General features: G+C 38.7%; 1 protein-coding gene across 4 annotated transcripts in view; it reads left to right on the top strand.

Moving 5' to 3' along the window:
- The window catches only part of LOC137322955 (mitogen-activated protein kinase kinase kinase kinase 4), a 308,879-nt gene extending 295,302 nt beyond the window's left edge, over positions 1 to 13,577 (top strand). For all 4 annotated transcript variants that reach the window (XM_067986215.1, XM_067986216.1, XM_067986214.1 and 1 more), the window contains 5 exons: positions 4,709 to 4,809; positions 6,629 to 6,778; positions 8,176 to 8,335; positions 10,728 to 10,867; positions 10,995 to 13,577. In XM_067986215.1, coding sequence (XP_067842316.1) covers positions 4,709 to 4,809; positions 6,629 to 6,778; positions 8,176 to 8,335; positions 10,728 to 10,867; positions 10,995 to 11,078 — 635 coding nt within the window. In that variant the 3' untranslated portion in view covers positions 11,079 to 13,577. The remainder of the gene's footprint in view (positions 1 to 4,708; positions 4,810 to 6,628; positions 6,779 to 8,175; positions 8,336 to 10,727; positions 10,868 to 10,994) is intronic.
- Positions 13,578 to 22,952: the final 9,375 nt, after the last annotated feature.

Here is a 22,952-nt window from a genome sequence, read left to right as displayed (position 1 = left end):
TTTCTACTTTCTTCTTTTCAAGTTGCCAATAATGCTCAACCAACCCCCACCTTACAGTGAGAATATTTTTGTGGAAAACAAAATGTCACAGTAGAAGTGTTTTGTACAATTTATGCTTACTATGGAATAATTATCCAGTTCATAAAGGAGGCTTTCAATAAATCTTCCCCAGTAAGAAATTATAACTTCATTAATCCGTACTAGAAACGATCAGCTTTCAAAACATTTTACCCTTCTGAAAGTAGTATTTGGATGTTTCCTTAACAGAATAATGTTAAATTCTCTCCTTGCCCTCCCCCTTGCTCTAAGCCCTGAAAGTTCATTCTTCTCAATGTGCTTCAATGGAAAAAGCTTTCAAATCAAATTTTCTTCATTATTCTCCCATCTCTCCTGCAAGAGTCGATTCATGCTCAGCTAATGAAGCAGTCTGAGCCCGCATGCAGCAAGACCTGGACAACATCCAGGCTTGGGCTCATAAGTGGCAAGTAACATTCGCACCAGACAAGTGCCAGGCAATGACCATCTCCAACAAGAGAGGGTCTAACCCACCTCCCGTTGACATTCAACGGCATTACCATCGCCGAATCCCCCACCATCAACATCCTGGGAGTCACCATTGACCAGAAACTTAACTGGACCAGCCGTATAAATACTGCGGCTACAAGAGCAGGTCAGAGGCTGGGTATTCTGTGATGAGTGACTCACCTCCTGACTCCCCAAAGCCTTTCCACCATCTACAAGGCACAAGTCAGGAGTGTGATAGAATACTCTTCACTTGCCTGGATGAGTGCAGCTCCAACAACACTCAAGAAGCTCGACACCATCCAGGACAAAGCAGCCTGCTTGATTGGCACCCCATCCACCACCCTAAACATTCACTCCCTTCACCGCTGCACTGTGGCTGCAGTGTGTACCATCCACAGGATGCACTGCAGCAACTCGCCAAGGCTTCTTCGACAGCACCTCCCAAACCTGCGACCTCTACCACCTAGAAGGACAAGAGCAGCAGGCACATGGGAACAACACCACCTGTATGTTCCTCTCCAAGTCACACACCATCCCGATTTGGAAATATATCGCCGTTCCTTCATCGTCGCTGGGTCAAAATACTGGAACTCCCTTTCTAACAGCACTGAGAGAGAACCTTCACCACACTGACTGCAGCGGTTCAAGAAGGCGGCTCACCACTACCTTCTCAAGGGCAATTCGGGATGGGCAATAAATGCCGGCCTCACCAGCGACGCCCACATTCCATGAACGAATAAAAAAAATTGCTGGGAGTTCCATCCTCTGGTATCTATCTGGTTCCATCCTCTGGTATCTATCTGGTTTGCGCACCCACAAAATATATCACTTTTCAGATTTTTTAAGTGATTCAACATTTTTTGCACAGCTAATTGATCCCTTGGATTGTGCACTTTCTAGTGTATGGCTAAAGTGACATTGGAAGAGCTCCAGAAGTAGGTTATACATCTTGCCCTGTAGCTGGGGAACAGATGTGAAAGAAATGGAGAAGCAAAAGTGATTTTTAAATTTTGTTGAAAAACATTGAGAAACTTCCTTATTGAAAGTGCAATGTGATTTCTTCTCTCTGCTCCCCTCCCCCCATTACACGTGGGTGGTAAACTTTAAGAACCATAAAAAAGAAAAACAGCAGGCGCTGGAAATACACTGCAGTCCGTCATCATTGGAAAAGAAAAAAGATACCGTGTTTCGGGATTAGAACCTTCTAATAATTTCCAGCATTCTTGTTTCGATCTTTAGCTTTACAAAGGAATATCGCAACTGAATGTTCCAACACTTTTTCCAATCATAAATATGATACATAGAAGGATCTATGGTAGAAGTTCTAAATCACACTTTCAGATGATAAATACCTTGAGGAAAGTTTGATAATTGAATTTTAATATTACACTTTTTTTAATCTGCTTAATTTGTATGTTTGAGTAATCTATGTGGAGTGACAAAGAGATTTAATATGAAACCAATGGTCCATAAATGTTGCATTTTGGTAGGAAGAATAAGAGACCTTACACTGCTTGGATAATAAGAGTATAAATGGGGCAGTGGAGCAAAGGGATCTAGGGCTAGAGGTACACAAATCACTAAACATAGCGACACGGGTTAATAAGGCCATACAAAAGCAAACCAAGCACTGGAGTTGATTTCTAAAGGGATAGAATTGAAAAGCAGATTGTGCACAGTTCTGGTCTCCATATTATAAAAAGGATATAGAGGCACTGAAGATGGTGCAAAAAGATCCACAAGGATGATACCAGACTGAGAGGTTATGACCATAAGAGCTAGGAGTAGGCCATTCGGCCCCTCAAGCCTGCTCCTCCATTTAATGAGATCAAGGCTGATCTGATTTTTACCTCAACTCCATTTTCCCACCCTTTCCCCATATCCTTTGACTCCCTTGTTGATCAAAAATTTGTATCTCAGCCTTGAATGTATTCAATGACTCAGCCTCCACAGCTTTTTGGGGTAAAGAATTCCAAAGATTCACGACCCTCTGGGAGAAGAAATTCCTCCTCATTTCCATCTTAAACGGGCGACCACTTATTCTGAGACTGCGCCCCCTAGTTTTAGGTTCCCCCATGAGGGGTAACATCCTCTCAGCATCTACCCTATCGAGTCCCCTCAGAATCTTGTATGTTACAATAAGATCTCCTCTCATTCTTCTAAACTCCAATGAGTATAGACCCAACCTGTTCAATCTTTCCTCATAAGACAGCCCTTCCATACCCAGAATCAACCTAGTGAACCTTCTCTGAACTGCCTCCAATGCAAGTATGTCCTTCCTTAAATAAGGGCACCAGAACTGTACGCAGTACTCCAGGTGTGGTCTCATCAGCACCCTGGACAGTTGTAACATGACTTCCCTGCTTTTATACTCCATCCCCCTAGAAATAAAGGCCAATATTCCATTTGCCTTCCGGATTACCTGCTGCACCTGTATGTTGACTTTTTGTGTTTCATGTACGAGGACACCCAGATCACTCTGTACCGCAGCATTTTGTAGTATTTCTCCATTCAAATAATATTTTGCTTTTTTATTTTTCCTCCCAAAGTGGATGACTTCACATTTTCCCATGTTATATTCCATCTGCCAAATTTTTGCCCATTCGCTTAACCTGTCAATATCCCTTTGCAGACACTTTGTCCTCATCGCAACTTGCTTTTCCACCTATCTTTGTATCATCAGCAAATTTGGCCACAAGACACTGTTCCTTCATCCAAGTCATTGATATATATTGTAAATAGTTGAGGCCCCAGCACTGATTCCTGTGGCAACCCACTAGTTACAGATTGCCATTTTCAAAATGACCCTTTTATCCCGACTCTTGTTTTCTGTTAGTTAGCCAATCCTCTATCCATGAGGAAAGACTGAACTGGCTGGGGCTCTTTTCTCTATAAAAGAGAAGGTTGAGGGGTGACCTAATAGATGTCTTTAAAAATTATGAAGGGGTTCGGTAAAGTAGACGTAGAGAAGATGTTTCCACTTGTGGGGGAAACCAAAACTCGGGGCCATAAATATAATATAGTCGCCAATAAATCCAATAGGGAATTCAGGAGAAACTTCTTTACCCAAAGAGTGGTAAGAATGTAGAACGCGCTATCACAAGGAGTAGTTGGGGCGAATAGCTTGGATGCATTTATGTGGAAGCTGGATAAGCACATGACAGAGAAAGAAAGAGAAGGATATGCTGATAGGGCTAGGTGACGATGGATGGGAGGATGCTCATGAAGAGCATAAATGCGAGCATAGACGAGTTGGGCCGAATGGCCTGTTTCTGTGCTGTGGACTCTTTGTAACACAATAAAAATATTCATAGTATCTCAGTATGTTACAGCACAGAAGGAGGCCATTCAGTGCATCATGCCAGAGCTATCCCCTGCTCTTTTCTCATAGCCCTGTAAATTTTTTCCCTTCAATTATTTTTCCAATTCTCTTTAGAAAATTATTATTGAACCTGCTTCCACCACCCTTTTAGGTAGTGCATTCCAAATCATGTTGCTAAATATATGAAAAGTATTTCACTGCATTTTAAGAGATTCCTGACTGACTTCCTCTCATCACAGACTGAATATCTTTAAAATGCATATGCTGGTTTATGTTGAAACCTTTAACCTTTTCACTGGCAGTTTTGTGTTGCATATGCTCTCAGAACATTGCTAAATTCTAACTGTTAGAAAATTGTCTTAAAATTTTTCCTTTGGTTTATGTCAGATTGTTATTGAATCCATTGCATTGACAAAATGCTGATCAATTTTTAAATAAAAACAGAGATAGTGAGATTAAAATAAATCAGGATGGACAAACATATAGATATAGCTTCGAGGGTTGAAGGGTTAATTAAGACATTTTTGTCTATTTAGACTGAAATTTTCAAAGTAAAAATGAAATCTTTTCTGGGTACTGTTTTCCACAGTTGTTAAACAATCAATAACAAGGAAGTACTTTTAATTTGTGAAGATATTTACAACTTAGTGCTTTCTTCCCTCTATTTTTACTGTTTTGAATTTCTTCAACCCTATTTATCTATTCTATTACATTTCTATGTTCTGTTTTTTAATTTTGTCAAGGCATCGTGCTAGCCCGGTAATTGAATTAGTTACCCCATTTAACCCTATTTAACTACTGTTAGCTGCAGATGTTTTACTTCTGTCGATACAATGCTAAAAAATTAATTTCCTTTTCCAGTAAAATACGAGAGGATCAAGTTTTTAGTGATTGCTTTGAAGAATTCAGTGGAAGTCTATGCATGGGCACCAAAGCCTTACCACAAATTTATGGCCTTTAAGGTAAGTGGTAACTCCTGAAAGTGTTTGCCATAGTCTGTAGTTTTTGGAAAATTTTTGTCATGTCAATAGTGGTAATTTTGTACAAATATGACCTCCGCTATTGCATGGCAAATAGGGAAAAATGAACACAACACAGTGTAAAAGCAGACATGGATATTCTTTGCTAGTTATGCACAAGTTGTTTACCATTATCACAGCTGCTGTACAGTGTGCACTATATGTAAGGCGAACCAACCATTTATTAGTTTGGCTTGTTCCTCCGTTGGGAGAACTGTTTACAATTTATTTTTTTCAAACGTATGTGCCTCATGGGCATTTTGTTGACTATAATCAGAAGATGTAAAATTAATTTTGAATAGATCGTGATATCTGAGAAGCAATGGTGTATTTCTTTCAGGGTTATTTTTACTGTCCCAGAAAACCATCCTTCTGCTTTAGCTCTGGTGAATTTTCAGACCCTACTCTTGTTCCTCCGCCCTCCACCTCCACCACCATGAAGCTATCCATTGAGTCCTTTCTGTTTGTCCTTCTCATTCACAGTGCATCTTTTGAGCTCCCCCAATAACCTCTCCTATTCATCGTGCACCCCTTTGTGCTCTCCCTACTCGTCCCTATCTCTCTTTCTGATTTCAGCTTCAGGACACGCTCCAAATCAAACCAGCACTCAGATATGTCGTTGTTCATGCAGTCAGACTGAAAACCCAGAATTCCCCAAAGCACAGAGGGTTCAACTCACATGATTCTGCTGATAATGCAGTAGCTGCCTTCAAAATGAAGAGCTTTAAGTTAGAAATACTAAATGGCTTCACCCTTTAAAAATAGGTCTACAGATAGGTGGGGTTAAAGTGCAGGACAAGGAACAGTGCTTTATGCAAAGCAAACCACCTCTTGCTGTCAGACTAGATCGCCCATTTGTCCTTTGGGTTCATGAGTCCTAATTCTAATGGATTGAGTGTGTTAACTTAGATGTGTCTGGTAGAATTTGATTCCAAAACCATTTGCTGAAGTGTTTCTGACCATTCAAAATCTCAATAATCTGAAGTAAATTGATACCTAAACAGTACAGATAATGTGCAGTATACTGTATTATGTAGGCTACAATCGCACAGGAGCTATTTAAATAAATCTATGGACTTGTAAAGATTAAGGATAAGATGAGTTTGATTGGTAAAGTGGAAATGTAATTCTTTCCCACCTACTCTTCCTCCATGTTAATCTCTACCCAACAGGTTGGGTTGCCCATCAGAAAAGGGAACCTGCCACCCCTTCCAGTCTGGCCTACACATGACACCAGTCCCACACTATGTCGTTGATTCTTAATTCCTTCAGGGCAATAAATGCTGCTTTGCCAGTGCCATCCACATCTGAAGAACAAAATTTTTAATACAGGTTCTTTCAGAGCAAGAATGTATTGCTCATCTAATCATACCATCTATTAATAAATGCAAATTGAAAAATGTTTCATGCTGCATCTTGAAAAAGTAGTTCTTACTTCAAGATGTTTCCATTTATGGGCAATAAACATGTAAAAACATTTAGTTGACTCAACTAGTGCTTGTAACTGCAAGTCAGACTTTGTCTTATATCAGTAGAATACTCAGCAACAGCAGTAATTCTACATCCAGAGTACTATTTTCATTCACTGTCTAGAAGTCTTGAGCCATGTGTAACTTTTTGGAAAATGTTATCAGAGTTTATCGGCACAAGTAAAAATATTTGAAGCTAGACAATAGGTTAAAGAAGTTACTGCAAATGTACCTATGAATTATTAGATGAAGTGCACAGTGGTGCCTAATCTTGCATTTTTTTTTTCTTCCAGTCATTTACAGACCTGTTGCACAGGCCATTATTGGTAGATCTCACAGTGGAGGAAGGGCAAAGGTTAAAAGTGATCTATGGCTCCAGCGCTGGGTTCCATGCGGTTGATGTGGACTCAGGGACGGTCTATGATATTTATCTACCAACACATGTAAGATTATGTTCATTTTTTTTTTGGAGGTGCAAAATAGTATCTTAAAATGAATGTCTTGAAATGAGGCTTTAAAATAGTGTTCAAATGCTTAACAATTTGTATGAAATTCCTTTGTTCAATATTTTAACAGAAGTGCTAACTCATACACTAATATTCAGAGTCTAATTTCAATTAAGAAGAATCTAAGGTGATCAAAATGGCCATTCATTTTGTCCCACTATAGTTGTGGATTAGTAAAAGCTATGAAGCTGTATCTTAAAACAAACTCTTTAAATTCTGAATATACACCTGTCATAATTTCAAAAAAGAATATCAAAATTATGGAAATAAGCTTCTTATTGTAAAATAGAATTTGAACTCTCATTGATCCAAATCTGAATGCCAGGACTTAAAAGATAAATGTGTGTTTTATAAACTCACAGTACCAAAAAGTATCAATGAGCCTCCAATAGTTGAGTCCTTTGATGCAGGATAGTGCAAATTAATTTCAGAAATGTGTGTATACTATCTGTCAACATTAAACTTCTGGCTGATTACAAGTGACTGAAATGCATTGATACTTCCACAAGAATTTAGATGGAGTTTCAAAGTTTTGTGTTTCTCTGACTATCAGAAGCTCTAAGACACCCATAAAACCATTTTTTTTGGTCGACCAGTTTTCAGCCCCTTCCTCTCCATTGCCACAGATGCATGTTAAAGACTAACAGCAAACAATGTGCATAGATAAAGGAAATATAGTCTATGCTGTATGTATAAGCCACATAACAGACCTATTATGGAAGAGAGGACATGCAGTATTAAAGGGAATGTAACTATATGGATAGAGGGATGGCTAGCAGTCAGAAAGTAGAGAATAGGGATAAATGGATGTATTTTTTGAGTGGTGGAATGTGGATAGTGATGTACTCCACGGATCTGTGCTGGGACCTAATTTGTTTTCCATCAATATAAATGATGTGGACTTGGACAAACAGGAATTATATTAAAGTTTGCTGGTGATATCAAATTAGAGGCATAACAAACTAAGAAAGAATGTAAGAGTTTGCAGGATGACTAAGGTTAGTAATGTAGGAACGTAGGCTGCAGGTGCAGTTCCAATGCAGAGAAATATAAAGTAATATATTATGGGGAAAAGAACAATGAAAGGAAGTATGCCCTAAATTAACTGCGAAGAAACCAAGATCTAGTGGTGTAAATACAGAGATCTTTAAAAGTGGGAGTGCATTAAACAATGCAGGTATACGTCAGTAAAATATTCCAGTAATTGCCATTTATAATGAAGCTACAGTAGGCAGTTAAAATTGGTTCTACGATAAATCAAGTAAAAATATCTAGATTGAAATTACCGTTGATGTCGAGTGCTGTAGACTAAATTGAAAGCTGTTTTCTGGCAGATCCAAAGCAGCATCCAACCACATGCGATTATCATCCTTCCAAACACAGACGGAATGGAATTGTTGGTCTGCTATGAGGATGAAGGAGTCTATGTTAACACGTATGGGCGAATTACTAAAGATGTGGTTCTACAGTGGGGAGAGATGCCTACATCTGTCGGTATGTAAATATGATGGTTTATTACAAGATGATGCCTGTTGAAATTAGTTGGTAACAAATGAACAGGTTGCCTTCTGAAAAGGACACTTAGAAAATTAATAACTTAAGTTCTTTTGAACTTATGCCACATTCTCATTTTATCCTTTTGCATTATTGAATGTGGTAGCAACCAACAGTTTGTGTAATGCTTTCTTTGTCATAATATCGCTTTAATTCACTAAAAAGCTAGAGATTAAGAAATTTATGTCTGTTATTTGATCGTGCAGCTTTCAAAAACTGGTGTTCTCTACTTTGTGGGTACCAACCTTTTGCCTTCTGTTACTGCCACTTTGTAATGTCTGTTATTAGGAAGCAAACGGGAATGACCCAGGATGATTTGGTCTTTTTTTAAAATTGTGTAATACCTTTCTCCCAGTGGTCCAGCTCAATCTTTAGGAAAATCACAGGCATGAACGAATACGCTGCTATTGTGTCGTACTGTTAAAGCAAGTCACTCATTCAGTTTATATCTTGCTTAATTGATTGCATTTTAAAAACTGAAATTTTTCTCATTCATCTCTATGAAAGTCTGTTTAAAATGTGCATTTATATATATTTGTGCTCTACATCCCAATCTTTACATTTGCAGATGGTCTGTTGATTGTTCATTTAATCTGGAAAAAATTAACACCAGTCTATTACTCTTTCTAGTGTAAATGTCCACTTTTTAAGCTCACAACACTTAGGCTGCCAACATCTTCACAATATTTTCTACCTCAGGATTAACTCGTTTTCCAGAAGACTTTGCTGCAATGGTATCAGATCATCTATTACAATAAAACTTGGGACCTCAACCCTGCACAGCCTGTGTTTTTTTGAATGATCTAATGTAAAATTGCATGCATGAACCATATATTGTTTACCAAATCCGTATCAGAGGGGTATCAATAACAAAGTTGTGTTTGAAAAACATTTTTATGAACATTTGTAATAGACTTTATGCCAATAACCAAATAACATCATTTATTTTTGAACTCTTAATGCAAATTTGTCCTGCCAATTTTTTCTCCCATCCTAAAGACACTGATTCCTGGTAGGAGTGTCTCACTCAAATGACCATTCATGTTTTAGTTATAAGCAGACTGCTTGACCACTGGGGCCATTATGCTGCTGCTTAATACAGGGTGCTGAAGTCAATTGTAGCACCCCTGACATTGGCTCAGTTGAGATCAGCTAGCTCAGCATAGGTTGGAGTTTAAATCTGGGCCTGCCTGATCTGTGTTCCTCAGCTATTCAGTTGGTAAGCTTGCTGAGCCATCAAGAGAGTCCTTCCATTTTATTAATTTTTTAAAAAAGTTTGGGAAAAAAATAAAATTTTACAGCTCAAGTAAACAGATTGCTCTTTGCACATTGTCATTATGATTTTTATTTCAACTGATTTTTCCAAAAAACAAATGTTACAAATTGTGGTAGGGGCTATATAGAGACAGCTGCATAGATTTACTTCACTATATCTTGCTGATATTTGTGGGGGCATTGACTAGAATTTTTAAATAATTCAAAATAGACATAGTTTTTAAATAAAATATTAAATATAGATTTATATTTGACAAAAATAAATTCTGCTTTAAAAAGCATGTACTTCAGTTATGTGGAGAGACTAGCGAAGCTGGAATTGTTCTCCTTCGAGCAGAGAAGGTTAAGAGGAGATTAAATAGAGGTGCTCAAAATTATGAAGGGTTTTGATAGAGAAACTGTTTCCACTGGCAGGAGGGTTGGTAACCAGAGGACACCGATTTAAGATAATTGGCAAAAGAACCAGAGGGGCGATCTGGGAATTTTTTTAATGCAGCGAGTTATGATCCGGAATGCATTGCCTGAAAGAGTGGTGGAAGCAGATTCAATAGTAACTATCAAAAGAGAATTGGATGTATACTTGATGGGGGAGATAAAATTGCAGGGCTATGGGAAAAGAGCAGGGGCGTGGGGCTAATTGGATACTCTTAAAGGAAGATTGACCTCCTGTGCTGTGTGGTTCTATGATTTCCTACTGGGTTAAAGCATATCTTGACTCAAACCTTTCAGCATCATTTATGGAAGGGTGCTATTAGATACTGGGAGTGATCAAAAGCATTGAAGTAACATCAGAGTATCACTAGTAATCTAAAGAAAGTCCTTGTATTCACACAAAAGAAACAGGGGGCACTAGAAAAATAAAATCATTTGGCAGTAAGTTCCCGTTATGTTTAAATCACCCTCTCATTTCTTGCTAACCCCATATTTTTCATGAACGTTTAGTGCTGCTTACAGTAGCGTTGAGTCCTGTACCAGTTTTACATCCATGATAGATGACCACAGAAGTTTGACTCTGATTTTGAAATTCTGATATGTTTTTCCTTTTGTCTTTAATCAGCTTATATCCGATCCAATCAGATTATGGGTTGGGGAGAAAAGGCCATTGAAATCCGTTCAGTAGAGACTGGACATTTGGATGGTGTATTTATGCACAAAAGAGCGCAACGATTAAAGTTCCTTTGTGAAAGAAATGACAAGGTATGTATTTTTGTGGTTTTTTTAAGTGGATGAGGGGAGGCATATAAATTTATGTTTAAGCTTAAACATATACAATTTCTGCTTGTGCTATAGAAAATCTGTCACATGTTCAATTTTCTCTTAAAAGGTCTTTTTTGCTTCAGTCCGTTCTGGTGGAAGCAGCCAGGTTTACTTCATGACTCTTGGTAGGAGTTCACTTCTCAGCTGGTAGGAAAGCAAGTCATGCATTGAGAGCAACCAGAGTCTTCGCAAGATCTTTGAAACCTTGAATTAACTAACAACTGGAGAACAAACTGCACTGATGCAATGCATTGCCTAAACCTGTCACTGAAATTAAGTGAACTGTAAAGAGGACGCAATGCCACTGGTGCTGTTAGAATTTTACTGTCAGGTGACAGCCAGTCTAGAATAGAAGAAAACACCTCATCTCAATTACAGCGTCCCTTGACTTAAGATGACTGCTTTTTGCTTGAGAAAGAGCCCTAAGAGTGCAGAAGGTTGGTTCTAATGTGGTCAGGCAAATGGGAAGTGGAAGCAGTGGTATGCTGACAGTAGAGAAATATGTTAAATGGGAAAGGGGAATCTGATTTTTTTTTAAATGTATATCATTCGAAGTGACTTTTCTTTTGTAAGGTGACGGAGTGTTCAGGAGAAAGAAAATGCAAGTTAGGATTTTTTTATTGAAATGTGAATGACAGATTGAGAGCAATCGTGTTGGTCTTTGCAAGGGGAGGGTGTTTTTTGGTCATTTTCTGTATATCAGGTTTTGCTTGTGTTCTCAAACTTTTTTAAAAATGAAAGTCAATCGAAATTTGTGCGGAGGACAAGGTTTTCAGATTTGTATGGCTTTGTGGGGCAGACCAGAAACTTGACGTTTGGTTATGTTACAGTATTATAGCTGCCTCTCCAAGGTTTGACTTTTTTGTAGCAGTGCAAAAGCAGTTTAACAAATCCTGCACTCGTAAATCTCCCAAACTACTTTTTAAAAATTTGTTTTGCCTACCTCATTTGTTTAAGAAAGGAAAAAAAGAGGTGGTTTAGTCATTTTAATGTTATTTGTATCTGAAACTTACATCTTTGTCTAATTTAAAGTTTATTAATACCAAATTTATGATCAAAATGTTTGTCTACTGTTGGTTAAATTACAGCTTGTTTTAGCAGGCAAACAGCGCAACTGTTTTTAATAATTGGAAAATACCAGCTGAGAGCAGAAACTGACAGATCTGTAGTCAGTTGTGGTTAGAAGCAGAAAATGGAGGCAAGTAATCAGCTGTTCTAAATGTGGTTGACCGAGATGGACACATAATTGTAATCCTCCAGTTATGTGCAGATAGCAACGATTGAGTTTTTCTTGTTACTCAGCCAGAATTGGATTTAAGTAGCAGTTTGAAAATAGTTTTACTAAGCTATTCTGTTGCATTAGAGTAAACTGTATATGTAGTAGGGAACAGGTGGTTGATTTAAGATGCAATGCACTAAAACACTTAATTTCAAGAATGTAGTAAAACTGCTTATCAATACAGTATATCTTCCCATATTTAGATCCAAAATTCCAGCTGTGGAAAGATTTTTTAATATCGCTGTAAACAGAATTTTATTTTACAAATGTTAGACATTTACAAATGTGTCTACAGTAATAATCTGTTGAACTGTCACTCAATTACTTGAGATACCTATAGTGTATAATATACTATACTGGTGATGTAATAATGCACAATAGCATTATATTGATCCTATGATATGTTAAATTTTTTTTGGTACTTTGTAGACAGCTGCCTTATGCTGTTATGTGCACAGGATCTCAACATTTTACAGGGCTTAGTTCTCTCAGTGGAGACAACTATTAATTCTACAGTGAAATATTCTCAGTAGTGGTACAATGAGATCAAAGATGTACCATGGGAATTTTTCATTCATTCATGTCACTGTGATCTTTTCCTCTAGCAGCTCCTGGTCACTGAATAATTTGCAATATCTCTCCTATTTCATCTGTTAGGAACTGTAAAAGTAATGGTAGGAACTTCCTGACATAAGTAGGTTTACCGTCAGCAGAATTTTTTTGGATTTAAAAAAAAAACACAGTTGAAGGTCATGATGACAGTTACAAGTAATCCTCTGTCTCAGCAGAGTCTGTGATTAGCAATTCCCACCTATGAGAAGTGCCAAGGTGGTGTAACAGTATTACAAAACCACTACGTTTTTATGTTTGAAGAATAATTTCGACACATTAAGTTTTAATACTTCTAGATTTAGTGAAAATGCCTATAATTAATTTTGAATTTTAATACTTTATTTTTAAGTCAAATAACCCTTGTTGTATGACTGCAGTGTCTCTATCTTATGCACGTTATGTTTGAGAAAATGTTTACAAAAATTGTTTTGTTACACTAATGTGCATCACATATATTTATGTTTTTTTCTCCTGAAATGATTTGTTTTTAGTTATAGTTTCGTAATATGAGTACACTTGATGTTTATAACCCTGAACTCTGCTGATAACCAAGAAGCTGATCTAAAAAAATTGAGAGGTGTTACTGTGTCTAGCTGCAAAGCAGATTGGGAAATATGGTTACAAGTAAACCTCTTCAAACAGTTTTCTGCTATGTGATCTAACTTATGTCCTCTGTGTATTATGAGAATTCCTGTATTTTCCTTGAAGTTCATCCTTTCTTGAATAAAATCAACTTAATGCACATTGTGCATAACACGACACTATGGTTTTGTGAAGTTCGTCTCGTAAGTTTCAACTTTTTATTTCCTTTCTTCCAGTCCCAGTAAGCAATGAATTTCCTGTGGCTGAGAGGAGATGATCTGCTCCTAAGCTGCTCTGAACAAACTTAGGTGTGTGCAAGGAAAGCCTGGGTAAAAAAATCTTCCCACCCCTCCACCTTGCACTTACCTCCCTGACTTCCACATGGTGCCTCCCCAATGTAGCGTCGATGAGATCAGAGGCTAAAAATTCTGATCGGTGAACGTATTTTCGCTGGTAGGAACTGAGTTAACAGGATCTGAGAAATGGCTGGTTAGTGAGTTAGCTGGCCACTTGCTTGATTCACACATCGTGCAACTTTCTGCGACTGGTTTCCTGCCTGTGTTGCTTGCTATTGCACAGAATATCCTTGCATGTAAGCACCCATAGGCAGCCAGCGGTGCAGGTTGGAGATCACCATGAAATATTTAATTAAATGGAAACCCAACAGCCATGTACAAGTCAGCAGGATATGCTGCAGTGAATCATTCCTGCCACTATCTTGCCGAAACCAAAATTTTGCCTTGAGAGCTCAGTAGCATAGGTGATCTAACCTGTAAGGACCCCCCCTCCCACCTTACAATGGCAACACGTGTTTGTATTCTAGTATTCCTTGCTGTCACATCCATTCATTTTCAATAAAATAGATAGATTTGAAACCCTTGCCAGATATAAATGAACTCTGCCTAAGAGTCAACCCAAAGGGTAACCTCCACCAGAGGCAAAAAGGACATTAACACCAAAACTACAAACCAAAACAGTGGCTACAGCACCCATGTCCCCAAAGTATCTACAAGTAAGATTGCATACTCAGGCTCTCTACCTAATTAGGAAAGTACCAAAGATGGTCATTGCTGGTTTTATTTTGTTAATGTTTCTGTCCTTCCTTTTTCATCACTCTCCTTTCAAAATCCCACCCTCAACCCCTCTGCTTGAAAACTTCCACCCCATCTCCAAACTCCCTTTCCTCTCAAAGGTCCTTGAATGTGTTGTTGCCTCCCAAATCCGTGTCCATCTTTCCTACAATTGCATGTTTGAATCTTTGCGCCCAGGCCACAGCACTGAAATGGCCCTAATCAAAGTCATAAATGACATCCTCTATGATTGTGACCATGATGCATTTTTCCTCCTCAACCTCTATGCAGCCTTTCACATGGTTGACCACTCCATCCTCCTGCAATGCCTCTCCTCCATTGTCCAGCTCAGTGTCACTGCTCTCATTTGGTTCCATTTTTACCTACCCAATTATAGCCAGAGTGTCTCCAGAAGCGGCTTTTTTTTCCCACCTCTGCACCGATACCTCTGGAGTCTCCCAAAGACCTATCAATGGATGCCTCCTCTTTCTCATCTGCATGCTGCCCGTTGACAACATCATCTGAAGATAATGGTACCAGCTTCCACATGTATGCTGACAACACCTAGCTCTCTACCTCTCCATAACGTTTCTCGACCCCTCAATTGCCACAAATTCCATACCGTTCCCACTGATTTGATCCTCCTTCCTAGCCATTTTCACAGGATAGACTAGACTGTTCTCCACCTCAACATCCTATTTGACCCCAAGCTGAGATTCTGACCCCATATCCTCTCCATCACAAAAAACGCCTATTTCTACCTCCGCCCCTGCTTCAGGCAACCTACTGCTGCAACGCTCACCCATGCTTATGTTACCTCCATACTTGACTATTCCAATGCTTTCCTGGCCGGCATCTCATCCTCCACGCTCTGTAAACTATAGTTTATGCAAAACTGCGCACCTTTTCCTGCACCAAGTCCTCCTTACCCATCACTCCTGTTCTTGCTAACTTACATTGGCTCCTGGTCCACAAAACTTCCAATTTAAGATTTTCATCCTTGTGTTTAAATCCCTTCATGGCCTTAGCCCTCCCTATCTCTGTAACCTCCTCCAGTGCCTACCCCCCAAACTTTCCGTTCCTCCAACTCTGGCATAGTGTGCATCCCCCTCCCCCTATTCGCCCCACCATTGGAATTTCATGTCTGAACCTTTCCATTTACCTCTCCTCCCATAAGACCTCCTTAAAATCCACCTCTTTGACCAAAGTATTTTTCACCTCTCCTAATATCTCCTTCTTTGGCTCGGTGTCCATTTTTATCTGATTATTCCTCTGTGAAGTGTCATGGGATGTTTTTCTATGTTACAGCAGCTATATGTTGTTGTTTGTCTCCAATCTATAAGTGATGGCTACGCTGTGGTGCTCTGAGATTCTTGGGACAATTGGGTTTCAGATCAACAACTTCAAAAATGCTTAATCCATTCTTAACAAAATTATGCAATTGATCACCTCAGAAAAGAAGGGGGTGCAGGCAGAACTTTTAATTTTGGCAGGGGTGTAAAATGGGTGACTTCGAACCTGCTGCCCTTTATACACCCTGCCCAATTTATTCAGGCGGTGTGTATAACAGGCTGATCTGATATTACCCACTTTACACCCCCACAGAAGTTGAAAGTTCCAGCCTGGGTTTTCTTTTAGGAAAAATAAAATGGGCATGGCTGGAGTAACCATATGTGGATGGATCCATAATTATTTGGCTCAACAATTGGTCAACTCTCGCTCCAAATCTCTTTTACAGCCTCCCATAACCAGTACAACATTATTCATTGTTTCCCCATTTTTTTTTCTTCTAATGTGTAACACCTTATGATTATTTGTATTAAATTTCATCTGCCACTATTCTTCCCACTTACAACTTTTGTCCAGATCTTTCTGTAGCTCCTTGAATACTTCATCAGACTCTAGTTGTTCCCCTAATTTAGTGTTGTCTGCGAATTTTACCAAATTGCATTTCCTTCTGAATTCAGGTAATTTACGTAGGTTAGAAACAGTAAGGTACGGGTTAATTGGAGTGAATGAATCCCTGGGTAACATTCAAGGTTACTCCTAACCAATTCAAATAATTTACCTTCAATGATGTAAGACTGGTGTGTAGTTCCTTGATTTTGTTTGAAAATGGGTACTACACTAACTTGTTCCAATCTAGCAGACCTGCCCCATTCCTTTATAAGATATTAAGGGGAACAGATAGGGTGGATAGAGAGAAACTATTTCCGCTGGTTGGAGATTTTAGGAGTAGGGGGCACAGTCTAAAAATTAGAGCCAGAACTTTCAGGAGCGAGATTAGAAAATATTTCTACACACAAAGGGGTGTAGAAGTTTGGAACTCTCTTCCGTAAACGGCAATTGATACTAGCTCAATTGCTAAATTTAAATGTGAGATAGATAGCTTTTTGGCAACCAAAGGTATTAAGGGATATGGGCCAAAGGCAGGTATATGGAGTTAGATCACAGATGAGCCATGATCTTATCAAATGGTGGAGCAGGCACGAGGGGCTGAATGGCCTACTCCTGTTCCTATGTTTTACTTTTCTCTGATAACTTCTGATACATCTATGTTTTTTTTACAAAGTTTCAACTTGTAATGATACACCCTCAATATATTTCAGTACTTAATTGCCCATGTTGATAACAGCTTCATGATGACTGGATATTTTCAGGGATGAGAGGCAAATGATTGTAACAACTCTTTTCCTCGTGCTGAATTAGCCAATCTCAGGTAGGTCAAAAATGGAGATACTACATTTGACCTCAACATCCTGAGAAATGGAAATGAAAATTAGCTATGTTCCCGTCCCTCCTCATTATCCTGCTGGAAAGTGCTTATCTGTTGATGTTGGATAGGAAGAGTATTGGCCTTGGATCTGATGCTTTCTATAGTCAAATAGCTTGCTGACTCTGGACTACCCAAGTTCCCACGTGAAGAATGTTCACTTGAACAAGGTATCTTGAGGATTGCTGGTGCCAATGGAACCGTACCACAACAGCCAGAGCTTTCTGAAGAAAAGGGGATGAAAGGAGGAAAAATTGGAGAACATTCTCAGGTTAATGATCTCTTCTCTCATGAGGGAATTTGCTTAGCTTTTCTCAAATTCTAATTATCTAATTGAATGAATGGGAAATGTATACTTTATGCAAACATATGTAAATATTGTACAAGTGTGAACATTTCTCACCTTTAAAAATATATACTGTATTTTTCAGGCAATGCAACCTGTTTGAACTTTTCCTGTTTGTGTTGGCTTAGAACCACATTAATCCCTCCTCAACATGCAGCCTTCATACTGATTATACAGAGACTTTATTTTTATGAAAATTCTAGCAATAATGCCATTCATTTAAAACTTGCCACATGCAATTTTGAGCCCTGTAATTAAATGCTTAACAATTAATATTTTTGGCCGCATTGGTGACCAGATTACCACATTTTGCAAGCAGTATGGCCTTGGTACTCGAAATGAGGCCTGTGAACCTTCTGCTGCTGCTGCTTAAGCTGTCATAAGAACATAAGAAATAGGAACATGAGTAGACCATATGGCCCCTCGAGTCTGCTCTGCCATTTAATAAGATCATGGCTGATCTTCTACCTCAACTCCACTTTCCCGCCCTAATGTGATCTTCATTTTCCCTTATTCTGCTTTTGCGCAAATTCCCTCTTGTTCTGTTTAATTATATTTTCAAATGCTGCATAGGTTGGTATCACCATGACTAAGGGATGTTCTTTTCTCCAGCTCTTTCACTGGTACAGTAATGTGCATTTAGTAATTTCCTCTTTCTTGGGTATAGTTTCCACTTGATTGTGCTGGTTTTATCAGTGCAATCCGGCCGAACCAACGCAAAAAATCATGGAAAATCGATTTGCGCTGGGCGTAAATTTCATCCAGTGTAATTTGAGTACGTGCTGGTTCAAAAATCATTTCGCTGATGCAGGCCCCGCCCACAACTGGCCCCATGCCCCCGATCAAAATAATGAGGATGGCGATTTTGTGCCAATTGAGCCCGTTTGCGGCTATTCAAGGAGGGTCTTCAAATTAAGCTTGTTTCCTTAGGCGCAAAGGCACTAGTAGGCATGTTTTAAACATTTTTACATGTTAAAATATATTTAATTTACTAAGAAACTGACTAGTGTACACCAATGACTGTAGTAAATGGTCCAATATAGTTTTTTTAAAGTCATTTCAATGACTTAAAATGAGGTTACTCACAGGTAGAGGACTAGACACTCTTATTAAAAATGCTTATTTGTGATAAACTCGTTTTCAGCTGTATTAATAAAACTGCACCAGGTTACCATTCTTAAATGCATCTTAAATACAGCAATGAATGTATTTTATTGCAAAGAAAAAAACGATTATGCTCTGTTAAGTTGCCAGATTGTGCTGCTTCATGGAACATTTTATGTTTGTGATTATGTCAATGCATTTTAGCAGAAATTCGAACTGTAATCCAGCTGGTGCAATTTGTGCCAAATTGCCGATCGCGCCCAAAGCGGAAACTTCGCCCCGTCATTTTTATTGTGCATGTGCAAAAAGCTCTTTGCAATCTCCCATATGGATGAATTTAGTAAGTTACAGCTGTATTTAAGATGGGAAAGGCAACTCTACTTCACTACAAACCTGAGCAATACATTAGCTTTAATGAAACAGCAATTCTGGGTCAGATGACCCAAAACCCTCAGACATGTGACCAGGCCTTCACAACTGTGGCTGCATCCACTCCAAAAATAAACCTCTCAGGAAAAGTTCAAATATGCCAAGCATAAATGTTTCTTTTCAGAGGATTTAAGATTTATTTGTTGTTGCAATCACACTGAAAATATTCAAAATCTCAATTTTACTCAGTACATTATGAACTTTTTTGTTCTAAAGCTTTTAAACAGCTATATTGCCACCTAGCCTCAAATTTTTGATGAAGGCAAACGAGAGGATTGGTTCAGCTTGTGCTCAAATCACATAGTTGTTTTTAGTCCTTGTGTGACTGGTTACTACAATTAACATTCTTCTGGAGAGCCTTCAATTATGTGCAATTTTTCCTCCCTTTTTACATGATGAGTTATCTATCACAATTGTCAAATTGAGGTGCCCATTTAGAGGTAAATGCTTCACTAAAAGGGAACATCTCTGAATGAATAACTGAGCCATACTCTCACATCTAGGAGCTGGCACATGGGGACTATTGACAAAGTTATGGGAACAGGCTTCGCCTGCCTAGCGGTGCGTTGAGTAGAAAGGGGCAAATGTTTTTTTTGAGTTACTTACATTAACAAAAAGGAATGAATGAAAGTGATCTAAGTAGATAAAATGTGCCTCAAGGGAAAATAGAGAAACATAAACAGTGGGGCTCTGTTCTGTGCAATTATACATCAGGGCAGATAAAAGTGCTTAGAATTGGAACGGTTGTGCCAGTACTGTATTGACTATGTTGGAACTTGAAGATTTTACCATGAGATGTTAATAAAACTAAGTTTTACAGTGCAGACAAGTACCAGCTTGTTCTACTCATGGATTTTCTATTATTTTATTTTCTGATACGAAATATTTCTGAAGAGGCAGCTCAATTAAAAATTTAAGTTCAGTTATGTAATAAGGAAAAGCAAACTTTAATTGCTGTCTTATTGCCAATAAAACCATCTGGTGGCGAGGACCACTGTATTTTAGCAAGTTTTGCTATCTTCCGAAGCAGTGTGTGTTGGGGCCATCAGGCAGGTTGTTGTGGGTGAAGAACATAAGAACATAAGAACATAAGAAATTGGAGCAGGAGTAGGCCAATCGGCCCCTCGAGCCTGCTCCGCCATTCAATAAGATCATGGCTGATCTGATCCCAACCACAAATCTAAAGAACACAAGAAGTCGGAGCAGGACCCGGCCACATAGCCCCTGGGCCCTCTCCGCCACCCACAGGGCATTGACCGATCCGAACTCAGCTTCATGTCCAATTTCCTGCCCGCAACCCATAACCCCTAATTCCCTTTACTTCTAGGAAACTGTCTATTTCTGTTTTAAATTTATCTAATGATGTAGCTTCCACAGCTTCCTGGGGCAGCAAATTCCACAGACCTACCACCCTCTGAGTGAAGAAGTTTCTCCTCATCTCAGTTTTGAAAGAGCAGCCCCTTATTCTAAGATTATGCCCCCTAGTTCTAGTTTCACCCATCTTTGGGAACATCCTTACTGCATCCACCCGATCAAGACCCTTCACAATCTTATATGTTTCAGCTTGCCACCAATTGGGGAAAATAGAGAAAGTGTTGCCAAGATGTTGCAATGGTGCTTTACAGAAGGATGGAACAACCATGCAAACTTGCTAAGCTTTTGTGTAGAAAAATTAACTTACATTACCTAGAATTACATAGAAATTACAATGCAGAACCAGGCTATTTGTCCCAACCAGTCTGTGTTGGTGTTTAACCTCCACATGAGCAGTAGCCCTAATCCCATGTGTCCACTCTGCTCTCATACCTCTTTGTTCCCTTTTCTTTCAACCGCCTACCCTTAAATGTTGGCACAGTCTCTGCTTGAATCGCTAACTCCAGCAGTGCATTCCATAACCCTTTCTAAAAAAAAAAGGCACTCTCCTGTTCTCAATCCTAAATCTCTTCCATTTAATCTTATTTCTATGTCCCCTTGTTCTAAACCCCTCAGCCACTGGAAACTGTTTTATCTACTTTATCCCATCCCTTCATAATTTTAAACAGGTCTACCAAATCATCCCTTAATTTTCTCTGTTCTAACAAAACAGACCCAATTTTTCAAGTCTTTCTTTGTATTTCCTCATACCAGGCAGCATCCTAGTCAGCCTGTACTGTCCCCTCTCTAATGCCTCAATATTGTTCCTGTAGTGTAGAGCCCAAAACTACACACAGTATTCCAACTGTGGTCTTACTAAGGTTTTATACAGGTTCACCATTACATCTCCACTTTTAAATTCTATACCTCTTGTCATAAAACCCAGTTTTCCATTAGGTTTTTTTATGGCCTAATTTATTAATCTCATGTGAACCTGAACTCCCAAATTTCTTTGCTCTCTCACATCACCCAGCACTCCGATTCAAGGAATAATTTTTTTTTAACCAAAATGTACCATCTCACATTTACTGATGTTGAATTTCATCTGCTACATTTTGCCCATTCCATCATCTTATCAATATGTCCTTGCAGCTTCCTTTGTTCCTCAGAATGATTTACTATACCTCCTATTTTAGTATCTGCAAATTTGTATACCATTCCTTCCAGCCCTCTATTCAATCATTAATGTCCACAGTGAAGAGAAGCAATCCCAGAACAAAATCCTGTGGGACACCGTTACCTACTTCCAACCATTGTTGTTGTAATGGTAATTTTTAACCTTTTGTTAAGTAGGGTAGTATGATTCTTAACAGTTAGTTATTTTAATAAGATACTAAAATTTGCTACAATTGCATAGCATTTCCTAATAACATGACATGATTTAATTCACAACATGTAATTCGTATTTGTGCTGGTATTATTAAATTTGACCATGCAACTGGGTGGTGTAATGACCTGGTATGCTGAGATACTAAAGCTTTGTGCCACAGAGCGGTGTAGGTATAGTTTCAGACTCCATGTACTGACTTCCTGATGTCAGCTGTTTAAAGGCCCACATAAGGAGAAAGGGAAAAATGAGTGAACTCCTACCTGAACATTTTCATACACACATACCATTGGATGCTGCAGAGTAGCATTGAGGGGCCTGGGAGCAATCTGCCTCCCGCCACTGTAGATGGTGCATATTGCAGAGATTACTAGAATGGTTTTAAAAAAAACCTTAGAGAAAAGATAAAATAATGGTGCTTGTAAAACTGATTTGAAGTACAGTGAAGAGTATATAAGAAAAGGGAATTTCCACTTCATGATGAACATGGGGGAGGAAGAGAGAAATTTAAAGGGAAGCATGTGAATATTCAGAATTGCAAAGCTGATGGATACTGATTGCCAGTAATAAGCAATGCAGGATGTGGATTACAGATATAGTCTCAAAGTAATACTTTAACTATTTCACATTTAAATATGTGTTAAAATGCAAAAACTCCTAATGTACTGTTATGCTTTTATTAGATTATGATAATTAAGGTAACTGCCAAACAAGTTGTTTTTCTTATAACAACTTGTTTGGCAGTTACCTTTTAAATATCTAAATAAATTTGCTTTCAAATAGACCAATAAGTTCAAAGTCCCCCTATTGGTATGTGTTGATATCTTGTGGTGGGTTAATAGTGTCTAATGCCCCAATTATTTTGTATGTTGAACATTACAACTAATGCCAAACATGTTGCAGAACACTAATTTCCCATTGATATGAGTTGTGATACTAGTAGTGAGGCCACCTGGATGTGGTGGTCTCATATTGGCTGCAGGGCATGGAATACTAGCAATGTGACAAATTTGCTTGAGTTCTTTGAGGACATAACGTACAGGGTGGATAAAGGGGAACCAGTGGACGTAGTGTATTTAGACTTCCAGAA

Source organism: Heptranchias perlo, chromosome 6, assembly GCF_035084215.1.
Source record: "Heptranchias perlo isolate sHepPer1 chromosome 6, sHepPer1.hap1, whole genome shotgun sequence".
In the NCBI taxonomy this organism is placed as follows: domain Eukaryota; kingdom Metazoa; phylum Chordata; class Chondrichthyes; order Hexanchiformes; family Hexanchidae; genus Heptranchias; species Heptranchias perlo.
This window is presented reverse-complemented; position numbering and strand designations above follow the sequence as displayed.